The 26,228-nt window shown below is 40.7% G+C and overlaps 1 protein-coding gene across 6 annotated transcripts in view; it reads left to right on the top strand.

Annotated features, from left to right (window-relative positions):
* INTS9 (integrator complex subunit 9) overlaps positions 1-26,228 on the top strand; it is a 72,864-nt gene that overhangs the window by 31,301 nt on the left and 15,335 nt on the right. For all 6 annotated transcript variants that reach the window (XR_012653286.1, XR_012653284.1, XR_012653285.1 and 3 more), the window contains exons 10-14: positions 3,235-3,415; positions 5,877-5,937; positions 14,998-15,169; positions 20,490-20,614; positions 22,080-22,247. Coding sequence is in view for 3 of the 6 variants with exons in the window: in XM_075048903.1 (XP_074905004.1) it covers positions 3,235-3,415; positions 5,877-5,937; positions 14,998-15,169; positions 20,490-20,614; positions 22,080-22,247 (707 nt within the window). In the remaining 3 variants the exon portion in view is untranslated. The remainder of the gene's footprint in view (positions 1-3,234; positions 3,416-5,876; positions 5,938-14,997; positions 15,170-20,489; positions 20,615-22,079; positions 22,248-26,228) is intronic.

Genomic DNA, 26,228 nt, shown 5'->3' with positions numbered 1-26,228 from the left:
AGCACAGTAGTTTTCATATATTTTTCCCATTTCCAAAAAGTTCAGGGGACTTCAGAAGAAGCTCAGAATACACTAGGTAAAAACTCTAAAGCAGGCACTGGAAAATTACCAAAAATGTGTATCATGAGGTAACAGCACGTTTGTAAGTGTTGCAAAGCACAGAAATGGAAGTGTGAAAATTTCACCTTGATCTCTGTTTTCATCCCTGCATGTAGATTTGTAGACGCTGATTTCCATTATTACCAAGTCACATGCATGATTTCCTCTCCGCATTGTGTGTGCAGCACTGAAACCATGCTTTGTCACATCTCCAAGTTCTTCTCAGTTTAGCCCAAACCCCTTTTTTCTGTGCTCAGCACTGCAGCACTAGCACTCTGCAGCTCGAGAAAAGCAATTGTATTTTTACATTGCCTTGGGCATCATCAGCAAAATTGCCAGACTGTCTGTAGGGACAGTTTGTGATATTTTGTGTGCGTGTGTGGTCGTGCCTCTGTGTGTGTGTGCATGTGTTTATATAAAGCAGAAAAGAGCACAGTTTGCTTTTTAGGTGCCAACTTGACCTTGTGGTGGCAGCTGTTCGAAAAGCAAGTATCTCATTGTGAGTTGTAAATTGAACAACTTGTTACGGAGCTACTGAAGGAGACTAAATTTGAAATGCCAAGATTATTATACAACTTTTATCAAGAGAGTGCATCCATCAGTCACAGAGATAAATTGGGCTTTAAACAGCTTTCGAATATACGTGTCCTCTTACTGACAACTGTAGAAAGTTGCCGTAGTGGCGCAGAGAGCCAGATTGGACCTGCTGCTTGCATGGGAAGCAATATGCTTGTAAAGGTTTTCATCCCTGTTTTGGAGAAGCTCAGAGGTAATTCTTATCCCTTTGTGGAACCACTTAACAGCACCCTCAAGAAGTAGGGCCCAGCTGTGCTGACTCCAGCACTTAGAAATAAACTTGCACGGTGAAACCGAGTAGTGTATTCTAAACCGAAAAGTTGTCACACAGAGCTTTGTCAGAGGTGTTGGCTTTCCTGTCCTGGTGACTAGGAGTATTCACCAGGCCAGTTACAAAGGTGCATCCCCGTGCTGCCAGAAATGTGAGATTCAAGGGGCCAGCAGCCCTGGGTTGGTGGCCTAGTGGGTAGGGCAGCTGGCTGGAAGAGTGCTCCGTTCCCTAGACTGTGATTTTATATTAATTATTGGTAACCAGCTCTGTGGTTTTCATAGGAACAGAAACTCAAGTTGGCGTCTTCTCCAAGACCTTACCCTCTGTTATTTTCTCTGTGGCCCCAGGAATCTTGAACTTCTGGTTGTTTTCAACAGAAGAGGCTTGAGGTTCCCATAGCAAGCCAATGGCTGCAGGGAAGGGAGAGCTGTGAATTCAAACTCTGAGGCTTAGCAATGAAACACATTTTTCATGGCCCAGACAAATTCTTTAACCAGCCCATCTTTAGATGAAAGCTCTTCCTCCTGCCTCCTTGGCATTTGTCTTCACCAGGTGAAGCTAGTTGGTGCCGGAGTGAAAGAAAAAGGAAATCTGCTTCCTGGAGACACACACCTTGGTGTTTCAGCCAGTATCTTTGTTCAGAGCAGAGACAGAGCTGCAGACATAGCCCTTTCTGTAGCATTTTCCACTTAATCACTAATGCTCCCTGTCTCTGGCCCATGCAGCATTCTTGCTGCTGTGATTATAGGTACTTATCTTTCCTCTTTGCAGAGTTTTTGGGTGCATAATGAAGCAATGGCAAATTCTGATCCTGGAGCCAGAGGCTTAACTTTCAGCCCCCAGATGGCTTTGAAAATATCGTTCGTAATCTCCTCATTCCTCTCTTCACATCCTGTTTACAGATGGGATAGTTTAGACTTACCCATGTAAGAGGGATAATGTAACACATTGCTGGGATGTTTTCTAATATCTCACATTCTAGAAAAATGTAAAGTATTGCTATTCATATTCACAAATATTTTGGTGGTATAGTTTTGTATGTGACCCAGAGAAAACCTAGGCAATAAACCCACTACGCTGCATTTAATAACTCTGATACAGAAGGTGTCTTTGACCACCAGTTGTTGTTGACAGCACTGTGTAATAGGCACTGATGCTAAAAGGAGTTAAGCAACCAAATGCATGTGAAAAATCCTACTAAAGAGTCTGTGCATTTCCCTAAACTCCATAAAACCCTTAAATATTCAGCCATAAAAATCTCCCTTGAGCATGCAGGTGGGGCAAAAAGACCCTTAATGTGCTAAATCCATACCCTATCAAAGCTTGTCAATAAATTGAAGTCAAGGAATTGATTATGGCAGGGCGTAATATATGTGTTTTCAGGCTCTTCCACAGCTTTTTTTGTAATGCCTTGATGCATAATGTTACTGCTGCTGCACTGCAATTAACATCAGTAGATGGTTTTACTCCATGACCACAGATGAAATCCTAGTGAGGCAGCAATTGCTCAGTGAGCTGGACAAAATATATCCATTTTCCCATAAGGTACAGCATTTTTGTAATTCATTCTGCCAGAAGAACAAAGTATATGCTCTGTACTTGCATTTGCTGTTGTACTCAAATCTGTTTCAATTACAGAGTAAACCTGTTTTTTTCTTTTCTTCATTTTTCTCTAGTCCCATGCTGTCTACAATTCACAGAGATTTTAAATTGTTCTTGTTATATTGAAAGGACAGAAATATTTAGAACTTTTAAAAAGGAGAAACACTCTGCCACACACTTCTGCATTTGAGGGCTGTTTGAAACAACCACATCTTCAGCCTTTCACCTAGAGCACTGAAAACTGAGTACAGAACAGTTTACCATGTGTAGTGCTTTCAGCTAAGCCATGTGAACTGTTGTCCTTCCCCTCTGGTGGACAGCTAATAGATGGAGCAGGGTTTATTTTGATGGTAAGGTGTTTTGTGTCACTCATTTATCCTCATGTGCCAGTGCAAGACCGCCCTCTCGTGTCAAGAGTTTTGCATGTGCTTAGTCTGTTACGTGGCCTCCCCCCCCCCCGCCAACTAATGGAGTATAATCGTTCGCTCCACTAAGCCTGGAGAAGGCAGTAAATAAATGTATTTAATGATCAGAAGTGTTCTTCCCAATTCGTATGCATAGTGTGTTCTGCTTATTCATGCAATAGCTTCTTTCTATACCTTATGTAATATTTGGATTAAAGGAATTATATTAAAAACTTTAAATATGAACCCTGCTAATTGATTTTTACTTTCTTGCTCCTTTAGCTATGACTGTCCGGAATGGAGGAAATGTGCTGGTTCCCTGTTATCCCTCTGGAGTAATATACGATCTGCTGGAGTGCCTGTATCAGTATATTGACTCTGCCGGACTCTCCAATGTCCCTTTTTATTTCATCTCACCTGTTGCCAACAGCTCCCTTGAGTTCTCCCAGATCTTTGCTGAATGGTAGGTGTTAAAGGGCTGCTTCATCACCCTCAATTCACGCACTCAGCTATGGTAAATAGATATATGCAGGTTATCTCTACTTGACATATTCTAATATATACTTGATTTGAATTGTGAACATGTTTCTTGAGTCACAAGGGTGTGCGTGCGTGTGTAAGTAGATGTTCTATAATTAGGGAAGCGTAATTTCCTATAGAATGTACAAACTCAATCTGTGCTTTTTGGTGCTTGCACTGATGATTAAATTATGCACCTGACTTGAGTGAATTTTAGCTGTGCCTGTTAGCACATCTTATCCAGTGCCCCCAAAACTATACGATGGTCTCCCTGTATAAGCAAAATAGATTTTTCAGGCTTAATTTTGCTGAGCCAGCAATGTATTTTCATGGCCAAAAAAAAGCCAGCAGTATCCTAGGCTGCATTAGGCAGAGCACTGCCATCAGGTCAGGGAAGGAGATCCTTCTCTGCTCAGCACTGGTGAGGCTACGTGGAGAGTGCTGTATCTGGTTCTGGGCTCCCCAGTACAAGAAGGATATGAGCTTACTGGAGCAAGGCCAGCACAGGGCCACAAAGATGAGGAGAGGCTGAGAGCTGGGACTCTTCAGCCTGGAGAACAGAAGGCTTGGGGGGGATCTCATCAATGTATAGAAATACCTGTTGGGAAGAAGTGAGGATGAGGGAGCCAGACTCTTCTCAGTAGGACCCACTGACAGAACAAGAGGCACAAATTAAAACACATGAAATTCCATCTGAACAAAAGAAACACACTTTTTTACTGTGAGGGTGGTCAAACACAGGAACAGGTTGTGCAGAGAGGTTGTGGAGTCTCTATGTGTGGAGACACCAAACCCCAACTGGACGCAGTCCTGGATGACCTGCTCGAGCTGATGATGCTTGAGCAGGGGCTTGGACTAAATGATCGCAAGAGGTCCCTTCCAGCCTCAACCATTCTGTGATTCTGAGCCATGCAAAAGAGAACCCAAACACTTGTAACTGTTCCTAAATTCTTACAAATGGAGACGTGCTCTAGGTTATTAAATAGAGTAAGTTAACTTTTTCCTTCCTTTCTTCCACTCCAGATTTTTTAAGTCTGGAGTTCAGGAATGACGAGAGAGGTCCTGGAAATCTTATGTGAATTGATCCCTTAGGAGAATTGTAAAGAGGATTGAAATCTGATGAATTTTAATCACGTTACTCTATGCAACAGTAGGAAAATCAAGCCTAGGTGTTCTGGCCAAACTTCAGTGTACTCACCAGGATGTTTTGGCTCACATAGTTTATAGTTAAAAAATTGTTTGGTTTGTACTTACATGGTGATTCCATTTCAGTAGCAATGGAGGTGGTAGCTGCATAGTTCATTCTTGTTACAATAATACTGTCAAAGTAGCAGGGATGTTACTTGTGCCAGTTGGGTTGTTGTCTGCTGTGTCTAGCCAGGATTCAGACACCCAAGTGTTCAGACACCATTTTTTTGAGTTCTACTTGCTGTAGTGGCTTATATTCAAAAGTCAAAACTAACATTAACTAATCTCCAAACACTTCTGTGTAAGGTGAATGTTTCACTTATGTGAAAATGGAGGCAGAGGTTGAACATCTGTAAAATAGAGGTTTGGGGTCAGAACTGGGGTTGAAATTCAGGGATTCCAGCCTTCCTATTCTACTGTTTAGTCAGCTGAAAGAAATGTCCTGCTCTTAAGTATCTCTTACATTTTATCAAATTTAGTTTGACCCAGGCTTATTGCTTTTTAATAAAGTGAAGAAAATAGGAGATGGGTAGTGTTTCCCAGAAAAAGCCACCAGGACAGTGTCGCTACAGATAATTGTAACGTCACACAGACCTCTGACAAATATCTTTTTTTAACTTCTGTAATAGGATGAATCAGGAGTCTGGTTAGAGCTAATCAACAACTTTCAATATTTATGTTTTAAAAATAAATGATTGATGTAAAACAGCAGGTAACTGAGCATTATGCCATGGTCAGGGGCTGTTTACCGACATTGTAGCTGCAATAATAAAATGCATAAGGGAATTAGATTATAATGAACAAAAGGACCAAGTCACTGCTGAGAAGTGGGATGAGGCAAGTGGAATTTTTCTGTTGACAAGTGATTTGGCTTTGCAAAAACTGCTGAGGTCTGGACTATGAAATGATGTGGATGTTGAGTTACAAATTTGTCTTCAGCAGCAAAGGAGTTCTGTTACATACTGTCTACAAAATTACTTTCAGCTGTCTTGCATCTTCTCTACATGATCTCGCTATGACTGAGTTGTCCTGTCCTGTAGGTGTCGGTCCTCCGAACAGAAAGGCTGGAGGCAACAAAACAAATTGGTGATTTTGGACCTGATGCCACAGATAGGAAGTGGCTTTCTCCAGAAAAAGTTTAACAGTAGATGGCAGCAGATAACTGCAGGATGTTCTGCACCTCTCTAACCCAGCTGATTTTTCCTTTTCTTTTAAAGGTTGTGTCATAACAAACAAACAAAGGTATATCTTCCAGAACCTCCTTTTCCCCATGCTGAGGTAAGGAAACTATGGTCTTACTGTTTGCTAAGATCACAGAGTGAGAGGGTTTCTGGAACAGTCCTGTGTGGCTGTTGTTTTTATGATGAATGCTTCTGCAGCTTTTTAATAGTTTTGTGTCATTATTCATACAAGTTTGGGGTTGGTTGTTTTTTTTTTCCCTTTGCTTTCTGTGATTAATTTGGGAGTGTGGGGGAGAAATGAATGATGGTGTTCCCTCAACTCAAAAATTATCATGATGTTTATTTCAGCGTATAACTTACATATGCTCGCCTGTTTTACTTCTTCCCCCGCAGAAGGCTATCTGGCATACACATGGTTGAATGTTTGCTCTTATCAGACTGCAACCACGAACATTCCCTTTGTCCAAGCAGTTTATTTCAAAGTCTGTAAAACTAAGAGCTTGTTATCAGAGACAGCTTAGTCATCCCAGCTCCTACCTCCCTAGCTGAAATAGGCACCATGTTGTCTGCTGCAGGAGAAATGGTATCTTGAAAGAGAGGTTTGATATAAAAAAGTTAAAGCTGCAGCACTGAGTGCCGTCACTGGCAATTTTAAATGAAGTTACTTGAGCTAGCATCTTAGTGAAGCAAAGAGGAATCAGATTCCTATCTTTGGGGGGAATCTCCCTGCAACATATGTTGAGGGGATATTCCCTGCAACAAAATAATTTGAGGGGAAGTTTTAGCCAACCAAACATTAAATAAATGTGGCATAACTCAAGCCTTCAGAGTTATCTCACATATCAAGAAAGGAAATCTTACTTTCTCCACTGGGAACAGGTAGATTTCCCACTGAAGTAAATGAGAGGCAGGCTGGGAAAGGAAGAAATGGGACTGAGAAATAATTTTGGCTAAATCCTACTCCTGTGAGACAGTGAGCCCTTTGGGGCATGCAGTCTCAGAAAACTGACTCTTTTCGTTCCTGTGGTCAAAACTGTTTGATGAGATGTGCAAAGTGGCCATTGCAGGTTTAAGAGTCCAGGGATTAAAAGCTTTTTTCAGGCATTGTTGGTTGGTTGGGGTTTTTTTTCCCCCTCTGAGATATCTCGTCCAGGGACTTGTTCTGGAAATTGCTGTTGCCCATCATATATGTCATCTGTAGGTGTTTCAAAGGCATTTTTGGAAGTAGGATCTGACCAGAAGCCCTCACTCTTTCCAGATGCTTGGAATGCATTTCAGGCAGGGTACACAGTGAATTATGTACAATCTGTTACCAAGAATAATGCAGACTGCAGGGCAAGTCACCTATTCACCACTGGTTTTGTAACCAAAAAATTCATTCACCCCGATAAATCAATTCCAAAGCCTGATCTCTGCGTACAAGACTGTAGCCATGCTGCTGGCTATGCTTTCTGATTTCCCATGCCCCTCTGCTTTCTGGGGTGTCCTTGTTGATCCACTGTGTCACTGGTTTCACTGACAGCCTATATTCTACCAAAGACATTGCTTCAAAATTTTAGTTCACAATATGCACTGGAACTGACAGGTTTAAGTGAAAGTGCTTCCAAAAAAGAGAAGCCAAACATGCAGCTGTCGAAGACTGGATTAATTAATCCATTTTATATGATGGGTATTTGTGTTTATAGACTGATAACTGTCTCCTCTAATTTTTAGGATATTTTATATTCTCCAGAGGCCTGTTAATAATGAGATTTTGTCAAATTATTGTTTAGCTGTTGAGACATTCCTCTGTGCTTCATGTGTAGATCAAGGTAATTATCTAGGAAAGAACTCACAGCAGTAGATAACAGATCAGTTTCCTTGTGACAAAATGCAGTGCACAGAGGGAGTAATGTGCTTGTTACAGGTACAGGCTTTGGTTGACAAGACCAAATCATACAGGTTATGACCCACAAAGCTAGGGACATTTTATCATGAGATGCACAAACAGCTTTATCTAGATCCATGGATATCATTGATAGGAAGCCATTCTTAAGCTTCTTGCATTTTTGCCTAAGGGTTCCCTTAAATGTGCTAAATGACACGATATACTCGGTATGCACATCCTTGTGGCTCCCAAACTATGAAATGGCTGTAGCCTTTAGGCATTTCAGACTGAGCTGCCATCTGAAGTAAGTACTGCACATTTCACAGTAAGTCGTCTAACACAGCTTAGATTGTGTGTTTGGGTGTTCACTTAGAGCTGCTGTATAAACACTGAAAAGTGGAGTAGACACTGGGAAGCAGAGCAACCTGCACTACCCCCACCCGGTGATGGACTAAACGGGTCTCTTCATTGTTGATTCCTGGTACATACTGGCTGTTCTGCAAAACCAGTTTGTATGGTGGGAGGCAGCAGCCCTAGACATACAGCAACACTCTTTCAAAAGCCTGGCTTAATAGCAAAACCAAGACAAAGTAATACCCAGGTAAAGAAAGACCGAGGCTGCTATTTCATTTGGTGCTTTTCCTACGGTCATAAATCACTGAAGTTTAGACACGCTTGAGAATACCTGATCAGATTGCTCCTTTCCGTTCTGTAAGATTCATTATTTGGTTTAGTTTGGTGTTAAACAATCAAAGCATATTGAGATTTATATAGATGACTGACATGTAAAACTCCCATGCTCACCAACACAGCACCAAGATGTTCATGTCAGGTACGCAGTGCTCAGCACATGCCTTTGATTCCTTATTGCTGTCCTGTGAGGGACAGCTGCTGTCATCCTTTTGCTCATGTAACCTCACTGCCTTGGGCTGCATTCCAGTTTTAGTGGTCCCTACAGCTGGTTATGGTTTAATGCTATCATAATGCTTACTTTTTCTAAGGCATGAGAGAGGAGCTGGGTTTCTTTTTCTTCTATGATATACAGAGTTGGAACAAACAGTGTGAACAGAAGGGGGGCAAAATCTTGCAGCTGACACTGTATATGTAACTCATATAATGTGAAACATCTATATAAACTCTTTTCAGTACAATCTTTAACAAACGTATTATTTGTTCCCTGGCAGAAACCCTGTTATGCCTGTGCAAAGAGTATCCACAGTAGGCTTAGCTACCATGATGCTTTGGTGTAATTTTACCAAGCAAAATGGTCTTAATACAGACCTGGCCTGAATAACCTGTCCATGACTGTACCATCAGTCTAGGAGGGAGCAAGGACTTGCACTCAAGGCTTCCAGTTACTAAGTTAGAGCCTTAATCAGCAGCCAGCCTTTTTGTCTTAGGTAAACACTCTTTTTAAATCTGTGACTCCACAACCTCACAATCAGGAGCTCTGCTTACTAGCACTTAAGGGAATTTTTAATGAGCATCAGAAACAGACATTGAATGATCATTTCTATTGGATAGGTTGTTAGTGGAGAATTGCCTTATTTTTTTCAAAGTAATGGTAGGCTTGTGCAATGTAACCTGGACGGAAATTGCCCATCATGAAAAGATGTGCTTAGCTGCTCAATTGTTGGAAGAAAATAGGGAATTACTCAGACATGCCTCTTAGTTATTAGCAAGCATTAATAACATGCCTGGCATGATACATCAGAAGGGGACAGGCCAGGAAATAAGCTCCTAATTATCTACGGAACGAGTCGAGCCCAGCATACTGTCTGGTCCTGAAATTCGATGTTCCTGTGAGTTGTATAAACAGCAAGATTTAAAAACAAACAAGGCAAAAAATCCCCCAAATTGTTGATGTAGTGTCTTGTAGCAATGAGTTTCAGTGGTGCCTGGTGCATAGTATAAAAGAGCGTTTACTTCCTTTAATCAGTTATGATTGTGTTTTCCATTTCACTTAACTATCCCTTTATTATTGTTACAAGAGGATAAGTAAAAGTATCTTCATCTTCTCTACAATTATTATTTTTATTTTGTCTTACTCTTTTCTCTATACTAAGTTGTTTGAAGCTTTTTCATTCTCTTTGCATGGAAATTTTCCATGTGTTTGATTTATGTCACCTGTTTTGAACTCATTCCTTGTTCTGCTGTGCTGAATAAAACCAGACGCACTGTTCAACTCTGCAGAGAACCCAAAACACTTCTACTCCTTCCTTGTTAGTTCCGCTTTAATGTAGTAGTAGGTGTTCATGATATTTCCTCCCTCACAATCACTGTGTACAATTTTTCTGGGGTGGCAGTTTGTTTCCTAACATCCACTCCAAGTGAACAGGGAATATACTTTCCCTCTGTTATGAGCAAGGAATGTGGGCTAAAGTGCCTCAGGCTTGTAGGGATGGATTTGGACATCAATTCCTACTAAAGTTAATATGAATGGAGTGTCCAGATTCTTGCACAAGCTTTTGAAGTCTCATCTGCAGCCTTTTAGCAGTGCACAAGCTAAAAGAACTTCTTTTTAGAGGCATTTTTCTGTGATCGCTGGGGTGAGAGTTGCTGTGACTCTGTTGAAGGGAGTTAGGATCTGGAGCCAGACTGCTCTACATTCCAGCCAGTGATTTCTCAGGAGGAAAACTGGGGAATTGGAGTGGAGAAATGGTCAGTTAGGGAAGGGAGGGGTCATTCTGTGGATGGGTCTCCCCTAAGGTTAAACAAAAGTGGCAATTCAGTTTTTTACCAGCCATTGTTGTGATGGGGAAGAGAGGAGAAGGAGCTCAAACTGAAGTAACATTGGAAGCTTCTGCAAAGTTAAAAACCGGAGTTTCCAAATGCCTGTGAATACAGCAGGCTGGCCGAGGGAGGTGATGGCTTTCACTTCCAAGACACTGTATCAATTATATTCTAGGATCAACTGTCTAAATAGGCTTAGATTTAAGCTCCACAATGCCTAGCTGAAATGCTGTGTAGCATAAACCAGTAATTTGTTTTGTTTAGAAATGTTAATTCTGGTATCCCAGAACCAACTTGCGGTGTTTCACCAAATTCCTTGAGCGCATGGGAATGTCCCATCCTAACACAACCACAGCTGAGGAATTAGCCACCTCCCCGACCATTTTAACAGGAACCGTGGATTGCACACTCTGCACCATCCCTTTTGTGGAGGTAGAGACTTTATAAATGAATAGTTGAATTGTTCTAGCAAGGCAAAATGAGAAGCTTTCAGTTCTTTTCCTTTCTGCTCAATCTTTACGTAGATGGTTTCAGGCAATAAGATAAGTGAATCCAGACCTATCTAAATGTCTAACAGAAAAATTTGAGAGGTAATTTATATTGATCAGTATTTGCTAGTGGAGGAAGAATTTGGATTTACTGTCCTCTTATTAAGGATTCTGTTAGCAACATCTAAGAGAAATGGCTATGAAAAGCCTCTTTTTCTGACTCAAAAAATAGCCAGGGTGGGAGTAATATTGATTCTGTGCCCTTAAATACTAGCATTTGTCTTCTTTGTCTTTGATTCCCTCCTCCATATACCAGTTCCTGCGTAACACATTCAAAGCAATAAATACCTGGAACCAGGTGATTGTATAGTATTATGTTTTGTCTTATAGTATTATATAGAATTAGGCCCCTGTTAGTGTTGGTCTTATGAAGGGGACGAGGGAGGTGAAGTAATAAACGCATCACTCATTCACTGATAAGAACCGCATCTGTTAAAATTTCTGGGTACAGAACACACAGACACACAAACACACACAGAGTAAATAGCAGTGTATTTGGCTTACTTCAGTAAAGGGTACACAAAGGCTCTGGAGATTTATCCTGTTTATAGCAGCAGTTGCTGACCCTGTAAATCAAGTCTACCACTTTGGAGGGAAGCATAACCATTTGGGATTTAAAAAAACCACAGCTCACCTCAGTCTTAGTTCAGTACTTTACCATCCTCTCTCTCAAGCTTTCAGTCAATAATGGTTGTTTCTGTAGAAGGATGCTCTGAGTGTTGTTTCTGATTTCCAGAAACCAGTCCTGTTTGAAAAATATTGGTTGGCTAAATGCCAGGCATTGGTTTTGGCCCAAGCTTGGTACAGGTTGGAGATCTGAACATGACACAGTAATGACTGTTGTGCTTATACAGCCCATCTCATCTGTAGATCTATAAAAGACCTGTATAAATCATTACAAATTTAGTCCCCTTAATGATTTGTGAAACTTTGTTGGACCTGTTTTGCAAGTTCAGTTCCATATATTTTTGATTGGGTAATTAGAAAAGACTTTGCTCTAGACACTAAAATCTACCAGCTGTTTTATCACTGGAGTGAGTAGAATGCCTCTAAACTTGTTTTTGTAGCCTTTCATCCCTATGTCCAGCTGTGAGAATTGGAGATTGTGAGCTAAGGTACAGAGCTTCAGTAGACTTATCAGAAAAGATCTTCCAAGATGAAAAGATAAAAAAAAATTACAGCACCTCAGGACATGGTGCTGAGGATTCAATATGTGTCCCTTTTCCCTCCTGAGTTAGAAGCAGTGTACCCCAGCGTTATGCTAGATGTTTTGTTGCTAGAAATAAAAAAGAAATAATTAAAAAGAATAACGCAGACAAAACCCAAGGTCCTGAAAACTGGATTAGAGATCCTGTGTCCCTTTACAAAGTAATAGGAAGGCATTTGAAGCTTCCATAATGTTTTGAAGAGAATACAGCTTTTATGTTTATCAACAATGAACATTTGTATAGGTATAGCAGTGAAATAGGCTGTTGAGAATGCTTTTGCACAGAGAGTGCTGCTGTCACATCTTAGCACAGATTTGAATGCTACTGTATACAAATATATATAATCCTAAGGAACCTGTGAAACAGGATGCTGGAAGAACAGTTTGTGATTTCAGAAGTGTGTTACATAAATGCTAGCTGTAGGTATGTCTTTCACTTCACTATCTGCTGGTCCCTGACAAAGTTTTGCGCTGGAATGTCACATATCGCATTTAATATTTGAAGTAGAAATTGTCCCCTTCTTCCTGTTTACCCAATTGAAACTGCTTTTGCAACTTCAGTTTTGAGGCTTTTGGCTTCCCTCAAAAAAAAAAACCAAACAGGGAAAAGCTTCATGGGACCATTTCCTAGCCAGTCTTTTAAATGTCAGTATTTTATGGGATCAAATTTGTTTTGCCCATTGTCTGCTAAACTGCAGTTTTTATTACTGCAGCTAAGTTTAGATTCTAAATATTGCACTCCAGATGTGTTAATCAGAAATCTTTACCAGTCTTAATTGCAGAAATGTTTTCAAGATTCAGTGCATATTAACTGCCAGAGCCATTATTGGATGGGTTTTTTTCAAATTTCCCTCTTGAAGATTAAATAGGAATTTGATATTACTAGTAAGCTGCAGAAAGTGTAGTCCCCTAGCTACTTCCTCCATGATCCAAGGATCCCCATGGAAATAACAGGCTGTGTCCACCTACAGTTTCCATCTTAGGTCAAACCCCAGGAAGAATGATACCAATCCCATTCTATTCCAGCCTTCTAGCTATTGCACAGCAGTTATAAACAGGATGTGTGGGAAGTCAAATGCAAAATGGCAGCAAAATATTTGTGGTTAGGAACTTGGAGACCAAACTTGAGGAAGCAAGGGAGGAAGATATAAATATTGGCACCTATGTGCAGCCAACTTTCTGTTATTGAAAGGGTATTGAGGGTAAGTTTGCACATTGCCTGTTCTAGCACCAAAGCATATCTTTAGGCAGTGACAGCTAGAGGTTGAGTAGGGTTGATACTTTTGTTCAGTGATGCTAAATTCAATTAAGAACCTAAATGTGTAATAACCTTAAGTTCTGAAGTGCTTTGTTGTGCGTAAGTTGCTAAGAGGTTTACAGAAGCATCACAATTCTCAGCTTTCTGTTCCTTTCCATGTAGGCACACTACCTTGAGTTAGCTCTCCCATGGTAAAAAGTAACAAATAGAAGAGAATCTGAAAAGATGAATTACAGCTTTGAGAGACCAGAAGAATTGCTTATTGTAATGTTCTTTCTTGGTTCCTCTTTTGAAAATCAAATATGTTACAATGAAGAGGAACATCCTGAGTGGCAGAGTTTTCTGCTAGAAAAGCATCATGCACACATCGTGTTATGACATGTAGTGAAGAGCATGCTGTTTGCTAATTAGTCGTATCGTCTGGGGTTTCATGGCACAACAGCTGCAGAAACATGTTGCTGAACCTTGCATATGGGAATTCTGTATTTTGAGCAACCTTGCGATGCCTGGCAGGAGACAGCAAAGTATGGAGAGATCTTTGAACAGTCCCACCTCCTTTAAAAACTGGCTGACAAAGGAAGTACTGTTCCCCTCTTTCACACTCTTTTATTTCCATGTGTCCATGTATGTTCCTAGATGTTCAGTGTGTAATTTCATTGTCTTAAATTGCATACTTTTTAAGAAAACTGTATTTACAGTTATATTCGGGCTGGGGATGGAAGCATATACCTTCCAAGAAAATACTTGCAAAATACTGCATGAAAATGTGTAGCAGATTAGTCTATTAAATTGCTTTTTAAGTTGAACGTTGCTTTGCAGATTAGAAAACAGTGGAAAGAGACATAAAGCAAAATTCTTCTTCAGAAAGTGCCTTGTTAAATAAAATTCCCCGTCTTAATAAAGAAATCTGTTCCATATGCATAGTTGATTATGCTCTGTTTGCCAGCACTAGTGACAAGTACTTCTTATTGCTCTTAGTTCGTTGTTATTACTAGTTTCAGCAATAGTTAAGGAAGGGCAAGTCAGTCTGTTCTTTCGTATGTTTTTTCAGAAGACTTGACTTTGTGCGAACCCATTATACCAATGAAACTCATAGCAACATACTGCTGAAGGCAAAATTACCTGGTATTACTGTGATGCAAGAAAACCAGGTTAAACATCAGTGCCCAGAGGTCTTTGTAGACATGGCAAATAGGAAACTGTAGCTTATTTTGAATTTGGCAGCTGAGCACTCTGTTCACTCCAGGAAACTCTAAGCAGGGAGTATTTGCAGTTTCCTCTCAGTTACCGTACTGCTGGTACCAAAGAAATGAGAGTAAGAACTTGGAGGCACCTGGCCCCATACTCTGACTTCCTTTTCATAACATTTAGGACAGTCATGACTAACTCCGTTGGAAAATCTAGGGGATATGCAGGAAGGGACTCTGTGATGAATTAGAAATGAACTGTAGAATATTTATAATCTCATGTAAATAGACACAGTGAACTACAGAGCACAGAGGCATGAAAAGTTTGTAATGTCTGGATTTTTGTTTTTATTTCAGCTCATTCAGACAAACAAATTGAAACATTATCCCAGCATCCATGGAGACTTCAGCAATGACTTCAAGCAGCCATGTGTTGTGTTCACTGGACATCCCTCTCTTAGATTTGGGGATGTGGTTCATTTTATGGAGTTATGGGGAAAATCTAGTTTGAACACTGTTATATTCACAGGTAAGTAAAATGCAGATATAATTATCAAATTAACAATAGGTTGTGCGCTCTGGTTAAGTGTGGCCACATCCTAGGGGCTTTACTCATTTGGTCTGGGGCAGAAGTTTCTGACTTCAGTAAGAGCTCATCTAAATTAAGACCCCAGGATTGACTGTAGGGGCAAATGTAATTACTGTGCCATTTAATTCATTTTAGCCCTGCAGAGCCAACCTTTGCCATGCACAGTCCATTCCTGCCATTTCTAAGCAAAATCTTTGTTATGCACAGCAGTAAAATGCCTACAGGAAATTAATTTTTGGATTAAAAGCAGCTGCCTGCAAGTTAAACCCATGCAAGACCTAATTGATGCTGGTCAGAAAGGAGAAACACTTCTCCATATTCCATTGGAATCACAAACCTTTCCTCATCCCTTCTCCTGCCCTTTCATCAAAACCTCAGGTAACCAGACAGTCTGTTTCTAAAGATGTTTCTGTCATCTCTGCTGTTTCAGAAATGTGCACCCCATACAGACCTGGCAGTAGTGATCTATGCCATTGCTGCCTTTTGGCTGAGCTTTTTTTTCAGACGCTTTTTGGCTGACAGACGCATTTGTACCTGAAGCTGAAGGTACAGCTCTAGCTAATACCCAGGGGAGCCGTTTCCTTTCTCAATGACTCAGGCTGCCAGGGGCACAACAGGTCTTTTAAATTCCTCCACTTGTCCCAGTCTGATTCTAGTGCTGAGCCTCCTTTTAATGGTTTTAATGAATCGAGCCCTGTCCACCTCGGAATGAGCTATGGTCTGAGATCCACAGGGCAGCTGCATCCTGGGACCATGCCAATCATTAACAGCGAGACAAAGTGTTTAAGAGAGAACATGAAGCTTTTGTGAAATCTAGCAAAGGGGGATATCTTCCAGATACTTCAAGGCCTTCCCTCAAACTGACATTCTGTCCAGGTGCCTCCTCTTTATACCCAGTGTGTCATCCAAACAGAACCCTACAGTGGGCACTGTTCAGATCTGAGAAGGGAAATAATCCTTTAGGCCATTGCTACTGATTTTATGTATCTCTGGTATAACTGGGAGATGTGTTACACTATAACCTAGCCAGATAAAAAAAGTGTGGATTTTGGACTAGGACAAAGTAATTAGAAATGGGGAGGAGAGCACTGAGTAACTGATCAAACCTTCTCCCACAGCAAGGGCATAATGGAGTCCCGCTGTCAAGCTTATTTTCCTTCTCTTTTTATTGAATAGGACTGCTGGAAAGCACATAACCTCCTAAAGCAAAAAGGATTGGGAAAGTTTTATTTCTTTCCTTTGTTTTTTAACTGTAGACTTGAGGCTAGTGATGAGCAAGTCCCTTTGACTCTTTCACAGTATTGGTACCAAAAAGTGTCACAGTATCCTGATACTGTTAAACCAATTTGGAAAGATTTAAAGAAGTGTGTAATTAGCCCTACTGCAAGGGGAGGGAAGATACAAGGGGGTTCCTGCTGAGCAGGTAAGACACATAAATCTACACTGTGTTTATGCTGGGAAATGGTGCATGGTACCACAGCACTAACGTCATAGCTGTTACACTACCCATCGTTCCTGACCTTTGAGGTAGTTTCAGGAGATACGCCCTAATTACAGTAATTGGTAAAATTGCAATATAGATATGCATTGTCTTGGAAATAATGAATTCTACACCAGTTGAGATTTCAATTAAAACCAGAGCGTGTACACCCTTTGCTGGGTTATGTATTTCATAAATCCCTAGGAAATCCATGGCATTAATCACAGTTCTGAATGTGCTACCCACCGTCAGCAAGGGTGTCAGAAACTGGCCTTTAATGGCAAGAACTCTTATTCTGTGCCTTCTTGTAGGGAGAGGTAATTGACCTTTCTGTATTAAAATGTAATCCTTCTGTGAAATGAGGAAATAGAGCAGACTTCTATTAGAACTTGGCCCTGGCAAGTTGTTAAGGCATCTGAATGGCAGTCCTAACAGCCTGGGGATACCTTAGGTCATGATCTTTGAGATTCATTCCCAGTTTATCCTTCAAATGAAACTGCAGTTGAGATCTGCTTTGGTTGTGATGACCCTGGAGTGCACAGTGGTCCCAGGTGCTTGTGGTGGTTTGTTTCCTAAATTTGTCCATACGTGGCTTTTGGACTCTGTCTCTGTCTGTAAGCATATCTACTCGGCAGGATGTTCCTCCTTCCCTATGACTGTCTCAGCTGGAACAAAGACATCTTTGTGCACAGAAACTCCTAGCAGATTAAATTCTTCTGTTCTTAACTCCAGTGGAAATCTGAAGCACCTCCATTGATGCCCAGGATTTTTATTATTTAATTATTTAGCTTGTCCTGTTTTAAGATAACATCCCCTGTAGTTACAAAAGAAATTTGGTCCATTGAAGCAGTATGTGATAGCGGATGAAGTTCTAGCTTTTCCTGTGAAAGATTCCTGGTTTCTAGTAACTAGGACCTTTAAACTACAGGCCAGGTGGTATTGTTAATGATGACACTGCTTGTTCAGTCCACAGGAGCTAGGTAGTCTCCACCTTGCCAATTTGTAATGTAAAAAACAACTACAAGAGAATATAGACTAAAACAGCAGCTGAAGCCAATAGACAGGACACCAGCTGTGAGTGAGCTGTAGTGCTGCTCTGCTTGCTTGTGTCATCTGCAAATGTTACCGCTGAAGCAATGTTGAATAGATTATTGATCAAAAATATTGAACACCACTAAGCCACAAAAATTCTAGAAGAAAACACGGTAGAAAGAAGTCTGCTTCTTGCTCTCTCTCCGATAACAGCAATGCTTTAAAAACTAACTCCCTAGGAGATCTTAAAAACAGCTCATGCATGCCACATTAGTGCATCTTCAGTGGAAGATTTTATAACTCGGTGTCACACAGTAGTAAATCAGATGTCTTGGGGGAAAAGCTAAAGACCTGTAATTCTGTCAGAAAAAGTCAATATGTGTCCTTGACAAGCACTGTCTTCCATCAGACAGGTGACTTCTGTTTTTTTGGTAGTTTCAAAACAGCTATTCCTATGTCACATGAGTTCACTGTGAGACTAGCTCAAGTTATGTTTTTCACGTGTTCTAAATCTTCAAAGTCCTGTGTTAGAATTCCTTCAGAGATACTGTAGACTTGGTGCCATTTTGGATTCTTAGATCAAAAATCCATGTCTGTACATTTTCTGAGCCTACTTATTCAAAAATATTTAGTCTGAATAGGTGCTGCCTCATGGCATTCTCGGATAAAAGCAGTCAAATCTCTGTGTCATCCACAATACAAGATGGGATGGAAAAGTTCTCTTCTGATAACTTTTTAAACTTACTATTTGCAATTTCATTGTACATCTCTAGCAGAGGACCTATGCCTGACTTAAGTTTTCTGGTTTTCCCAAGTGGGTTTTAAAATGTCTTCTGAAGTAATCCTAATTGTCCACTGGCCATTCTTCAACTAGCTACCTTCTTAGTATTCTTATTTTTAAACTTCTATTCATTGCTATTAAATTTAACTGCCATTAACTCCCATTTTTTACATGATATTTTTAGGCTTTGTTTCATTGCCACTAACACATCTGCTTTTAACTAGCATGGCTTTTTGCCCGGTACAATTTTTATTTCATGTTTCTAGATTCATGGGTTTTTGGGCGTCTAGTAAGATGTTCTTGTACAACTATCATTTTTTGTTAATATTTCTCACTTTGATGTGCCCATGCAGTTATTCTGACAATTGCTTTAAACTTGGGAAAATTATCCCTTTGACAGTTCCAAACATATGTATCATTGGCTGATGCTATATTCTGTTCTCACAGGGTAAATATAACCACATCATGATCACTGATACTTAGCCAGCAGCAGATTTTTAGGCTAGCAATTAACTTGTCTTTATCAGTAGAATGAGGCCCAATATTGAATGTCAGATGCCATGCTGGAAGCTGAAGTTCCTGTGGTAAACTTTTTAAGGACATTTTTTTCTTGCTGTCTACTTGAGAAATGCAGCCAGTGGTCTCCTCAGGGTGATATAAGAACATAGAAGATGGCTGTCTAAATCTAGACTGAAGTCTCTGTATTTAAGTTTCCTTTAAATTCATCCTTTTACACAGCCTGAGCAGATACCAGAGAAATACCTCATACCGTTTGCTAGCAAGGCTTGGTCGTTCGCATCTGCACTTCACTCTGCAGGTTGTCCTTTGAGGCCCTGTGGTTCAAAATAGTCTAGCAGATAAGTCTTTCATGCATCCCCTTCTCTTTTTTTCATTCTGTATTTACCAAACTAATATCAGTTTTTCTTTTCCTAGCATTCCCTTTATGTGATCTATCCCACAATTACCAGATAGATAGTGATGGCATAAGCTTTTCCACATCATTAGTTGGTGGCCTCCAGAATCAAGTGGCTACTTGTATGCTACACTGTGTCACCTATGAGACCTACGTTTTTCATTCACCAAAAAAATAGTTTCTTTCTGTAGTATTCTCAATGTTGTATTAGTCTCTGTGTGAGTAAAAGCCCAGTCAGTGCATGATTTTTCCCTGGGAAACCTCTAATCTGATTTTTAAAAGTCAGTAATAAGAGTACAAAGGGAAGTTGAGACTTGCTAGGTCTAATAAAGATACCAACTGATAAAGTTATCACAGCCCATCTTTCCTTCTGGATACCCGCTACCGCAAGCAACCTTCAGTTCATACTGGCCTGAACTAGAACTGCTCTGCTGGCATAACTGGAAAAAGCCCAATTCCCTGTCCCTCCAACAGGAGGGCTCCCTACAGGTCCTCTTGGGTTACATTAAAATTTGGACCCCTGTTTTTCCACCAGTCTAAACCTGGCATTTAGATTAAAAAAAGAAAAGGTATATGTATACTGTAAGGAAGAAGAGAAGTTGGGAGGTAATGTGTCTGCAGCAGTGGACATTGGACACATTCTCAAGATACGATCTTTATGCTGTGTTTTAGTCATAGTGAAAAACAAGCTGACATTTGGGTTACCTTATGGTACCAAAAATGTGTACATCTTGCCCTCTTTTACAGGATCTGATTAAAAATAAGAGATTATGTTTTTGTCTTGATTAAATTTGTTATAAAAATCATGCAATAATGTGTTCAAATGAAATAGTATTGCTCTGTTGCTTGATTAAGATAAGACTAATTGTGGGCATAATTTTCATCAAATTAACTGAAAATAACGGGTGGGGGGAGGAAGAAGGGAAGAGAAATCTGTAACAGAATTAACATTGCTGAACAACAGCTTGTCTAGACTAGAATGTGGAATCAGAGAGGAATTGGGCCATCTTTGTTCTTAATAGGCATTCAGTGTTTTCAACATTTCTCTTTTCAGAACCCGATTTCTCTTATCTGGATGCCCTGGCTCCTTATCAACCTTTGGCAATGAAATGTGTTTACTGTCCCATTGACACAAGACTGAATTTTATTCAGGTGTCTAAATTACTCAAAGAAGTCCAGGTAATGAATTTTCTGTTGCCTTTTCTAACCTTTCTTCACACACCTGAAATAAATAGGTCAATTGTGAACAACTGTTACATTAAACAATAGCAAAATCAAGACAATACCCAAATCCTTTTTTCTATGAGAGAGCACACAGCATTGAGCTCTCCTTTATCATCCTGCTCCAAAATTAATATGGCATGACTGCCAATCTCTGCACAGAGTGGCTGGAAGATCCCTAAAAGCTTAGAGCACAGAGCAAATGGTGCATACATTCCTTTCCTCCTTTTTAGGTATATATAGTCATAACAACTTTATTCCTTATTCTTTTTCATGTTTGTATGAATAAGCCTGGCTGTGTCTAACACAGTCTTAATGTAAAGGGTACCAAGTGCTGAGTATTCTCAGCACCCTCAGCTTTAACCATCTCCTCTGCTCTGTATCGTGGAGCCGATACTTGCTTTGGTCCTGGCACTGCTGTTCTGGAGTTTCACTCCCATGTTTCTTCCAAATCCACTGCTTTCCTTACTCCATTTGCAAAATCCAGACTTCTGTCTAGGAAGAAGGCCAGAGCGTTCATGTAGTCTCTGCTTTTCCCCCTTGACTCTTTTTGGCTTTAGTGGCCTCTCCTTGTCCATACAATTTGTTTCTACTGAAATTTGCTTTCTGACTCATGACATAACTAAAATAATACCCAGTTTTTTTCCTGGCTGAGCTTTTCCTTTTGTTCTGTCTTCAACTTGAACACAAAAATACATATTATTCCAAACCTCTTAAGAATGTCTGGATCATTTTATCTCATTGTTCTGTGACCTGGCTTGTCACCACACAACTGATAGCAATTGCCACTGCCTGTTTTTCGGACAAGCATCTTCTTCCATGTTACTACTGAAGTATAATGCTGTTTCCAAAACAGTTTGCAGAAACACTGTCTTGTCCTTTGGCTTCCTTAAATCCTGCAGTGATCTTTTGGGCAACCAGCTTGTTTATGCTTTGTTAATACATTGCTGACAGGTCATGAAAACTCAGAGTTGCTTATTGTGGTAATGTTTTTGCAGCCTTGCATATTGATACATCTGCCTCACTCCATGCCATTTTGTGATGGTCTCCACCACTACTGTCATTTGCTTCTAATTTAGATGAGAATGATTTGGAAGAAAAAGCAATTGAATATTCTTCTTTATTCTATCCTTTTGGCAGCTAACATGACTGCTGATATTGAAGTGGTGATTAAAGACACAGATTTAGGCCTTGTTACTCTGGACACTGTTGTATACAAAGCAAAGACTGCCTGCTCCTTGAACAGTTTGTTCCAATACTGACTGGATCTTCTTGACTGCATCTTTTGGATGTTGTTTTCATACAAATAAATTAGCTTGCTAACAACAATCTGCAGACCTCCTTATGGCAATGATTACTGTTGTAGAGCAGTGTGCAGAATCAACCAAACACTTTTATAAGTCACCACACTCTTCTTTTCCAGCCTCTCCATGTAGTTTGCCCGGAGCAGTACACTCAGCCACCACCCACCCAGTCTCATCGTACAGATCTGATGATAGACTGCCAGCCTCCACCAATGTCCTACCGCAGAGCAGAGGTGCTGACTCTTCCATACAAGCGGCGCTATGAGAAGATCGAAATCATGCCAGAAGTGAGTAACGCAAGTGGGGTAAAAGATGGTGGCTTCTTGCTCATACAGCCAAATCCAAGCTACTGCTTCAGTAGCCCCTTTGACTAAAGATATCTTGTGGCTGTGATTTACTGTTGATTATGATCATGTAAAGCACTTTCTATCAAATGGAGGGCTAAGAAAGAAGCATTTCTGAGAGAGAATTTCACTGGTAAACTAATGGGAATTGAAAAAAACATTGTGGGCAAGCAAAAAATATGTTCAGGTTAATTGTCCTTTGCAAGGTTATATCACATCTCAAAATACAGAACAAATGGCAATCTCTGTTAGCCACCTGTGAGGCAAGCCAGTTATCTCCAGTTTAAATATGAGTAAGTTGAGGCATTGCAGTTTGAATTGGTGGTCCAGGGCCATGGAAAGGATCCAAAGAATCTGGGAGTTAGTAGCCAGGAGTTGTCTTTCTTGTTCTCCAGCTGTACCTGCTGTGAGAAATACGCTTTCCCTTGAGGAGCGGTATTCACTGTTAAAGGTGTAGTAGTGAAATGGCTCATTTGTATTACAACAGTTCCAATAAATAGTTAATTCCTACAGACTGCTGAAGTCCAACAGGTTAATGGGTTGCTTGTAACCATCTATAATGTTGGACTACTTATGTCTGCAACATCTCTTAATAATTTATTAACCCCATAAATCAAATATAAATGTACCCATAATACAAAGGGTGACCCATATTCCAACAGGCATGATCTTAAAATATTTTTTTGACAATCCAATCAGCACAAATGTGTCCTTGGATCAAAGGTGACAGTGGCTTTTTACAAGCAGGCGTTACTGCCCTTTAGAAACTGTTGAATATGTGAGTCTACTTTTCCTCAGAGTGTAGAGGGAGGAAGTACCCTTAGTTAAGCCAAACATGAGGTACAGAACTGGTACCCATGTAACAAAATCCCTCAGCCAGTCTGCAACACCCATTCCTACCATTTCACATGTGTCTGCTTTGTGGATCAGCTCTGTTAGGAGCCTGCCCAGCCCACTGGTTAGAGGACTGCCAGTGACAAAGAGGGATTTTTTAATCAGAAAATATACTTGGATGCAACTCCATCATGGCATGTATATTCAATTTTGGGGGAAATTTGCATATTTATTGGATCCTGTTCAATCTAAGACTAGTAAAACGTGGCTTCCATTCACACCAGCATGACCAAACCAAATTGTACATTCTGAGTACAGAAAGCCAGTACATGGCTTACCTATTATTTAGATTCCACTGAAGCTTTGGGTTTTTCTCTAAACTGCAGGGGTCTAAGTGAGCCTTTGTATGTAAGCCTATCCGTTGTGTCAGCCCTGTGAAGAGGGTGGATACCAGCTTTTCCTGCCAACAGAATGCAAATTAGCATGGATGCTACAGATGAATATTCACCAACCCTCATACATTTTGAAGCTCCTGTCAAGGGGGGAGGGTTGTCTAAAAGCTAGACTGGTCCATAAGAGTCGCAGGTTCAGCTTCTTGCTCTGTTGGAGTCTTCCTGTATGATCAGCACAAGTCTAAAACACAAAATGCAGCTCACATTGGAAAGGACACCGAGGACTGCAGAGTTCCCTGGCAGAGCTTATTAGTCTGAAGGCAATGCCATGCTCATGGGGCTAGACCACATCAGAAAACAAGTCAGTGTTTCTCTTGTTAGCTTCGCTGTTGGCAGCAAGATCCCTTATACTTGAGGCTCAAGAGGCCACGTAGATTCAGTCTCATTGGCAGCCACTAATGTGAAAATGCTCTCCATTTCTCAAACCCAGTTCTCCAGTGGTTTTCAGGTGCTGTCTGTCACTGAAGTGAATGGATTCTTCCTATACCTCTAGGTAAAAACAGTGCATAGGAATAAAAGCACTTCCCAAAACTGCTGGGGTGTTGAACGGAGGATGCACTATAGACAATGTCATGGTATTTACCAACCTGGAAATGGGTATCAAAGAAGTATGTAGAAAATGAGAGCTGGTTTCTATTGCATTCACTTTAACTTGGAGTGTTCGAGCAGAAAGCTGCACAGAGAGGAATATTGACAGAAATGGCCTTTTTTTTTCCTCTAACAAATAACATCAAATTGTATTCACACAGGAGTCCTAATTTCAAAGCTATCTGTGCCCAGGGAGTAGAAACATCTCATGTGATTTTCCATGTTCAGGTATTCTCCCTGGTTTGAAAGCTGTGCTTACCAACTTGTTGCAAGAAGCTACTTGGTATGTAATGACACTCCTGAAAAGACTTTTTAATAGGATACAAAAGTTAGGTAGACCAGATTGTCCCTGTGACTTTCAGGAAAACTGTTGTCCTTCCCCATTGGTGTCAGGGAGGTAGTCTTTGCTTGCCTCAGGGGGTTCTTTGAGAGTTAGACCCCTTACTTGTTGTTTGCTTGCCTCTGAGAGCAAGGCTGTGATTCAGGGCTGCTAATAGGATGCCATTCCCCAGCCCTGAGTTATGCAAATCATCCTCAGAAAAAGACCTCGCTCATTCTTTTTAAGGGAACTTGCTAGAGGAATAGCAATACCAACTTTGTAGTGATCACAGACTGTCTCCCCAGGACAATCTCTATTTCAACATGTCTTCATCACATCATGGTGTGAGGCTCGTTTTTGCTTCCAGCTTGACCTGCAGAGTGGTGATAAGGCATGGGAGGGATGGTATGTTGTCTTCCACCCTGTCTGACTTCGAGTCTTAGCAGCATAGCTGATAACTGCTGAGAAGTGTAACTATGTGATCTCTCCTACTCTGTGTAAGCAGTCACAACAGTCAATCCCAAAGGATCATTGTCTGGTTTGCAAATAAATGGGAGAAGGAGGAAAAGACTGTCTTTTTCTGGGGCCTGTATGTCCTTTGATGCTAACCCACTAAATAAGCACCTTACTTCCCTAATAATTTTTATGTGCCATCTGCATGGCTTGCTTCATTCCGTCTCCCAGGAGAAAAGCCCTGTCTGTCTGTCTCTCCTGTTGTGCAGAGAGGTCATTAGGATGTTGGTTTTGAGAGGTTGATGCAGATGGCCTGTTGGTTTCAGGCAGGGTTTACACAGTGGTGGCAAAAAATGGCTGAAACTTCCCCTTCTGCTGGGTGGGTTGTGCAAGACAGGATTGCAGATATGATAGATGAGGCTCCCTGGTGGGGAGTATTTGCTGCTTCATGTCCCCTTTTCAGTAGTTTCATCCAGGAAGAGTCTGTAATGGTGCCTGAATATATAGGAATTTCTATACTGTGAGGAAAGGGCATTTGTTTCATGTGGGCTACCACCAGCTCTGGGGTTCTGTGAAGGGTCAAGTGGCAGTTGGAAAGGGTATTTTATAGCTCCTAGCAAACTTTGCTATTGTTATTTGTCAAAACCATGTTAGCCAAAAATGGAATGATGAAATCCACCCTGGAAAAAAAAGTAATTGCTAGATCTGCTCCAGGTCTAGGACTTGTGTCTAAAGCACATCTAAAAGTCTCATAAAAGAATGTGTGCTTCAATGGAGTCCTGATCAGGGCCCTCCCCTGACATCCACAGCCCTTTCTCAGAAATGGACATGTGCTCAAACTTCTGTCTGGATTCTGAAAGCTTTTGAAAACCAAAGCAGTTGGCTCATCATGGTTTCAGTCAATACAGAGTGGCGGTATGGTGATATGAAATTTCCTTTCCAAAACTCTTTCGGTGGTTCAGATTCTGGCCTGTCAGACTAATGTAAATTTACTTATGCTGCTGGAACTTGTCTACATATCAATCACTTCACCGAAGAGCAAAGTCAGGTCAAGCAGGACTGTTGTATGTTAATGAGATTTACACTCAGAGCAGCCTTTGTTTAGAGAGAGGTTTTAACAGTCCCAAGGCACCAGGCTGGAATGGCTCTCAGAGGTATTGTGGAAACCTTTACACTTTAACTAATTTGTTCTTCTCTGCATCTGCCTTTCACTTTAAAAAATAATAAAAAAAAGACTGCTTCCTGGAAATTGGTTAGGCATTGTCTATTCACAGGAGA

This window comes from Buteo buteo, chromosome 17 (genome assembly GCF_964188355.1).
Source record: "Buteo buteo chromosome 17, bButBut1.hap1.1, whole genome shotgun sequence".
Taxonomy (NCBI): Eukaryota; Metazoa; Chordata; class Aves; order Accipitriformes; family Accipitridae; genus Buteo; species Buteo buteo.
The sequence above is the reverse complement of the archived record's forward strand: the minus strand, read 5'-3'. Positions and strand labels throughout refer to the sequence as shown.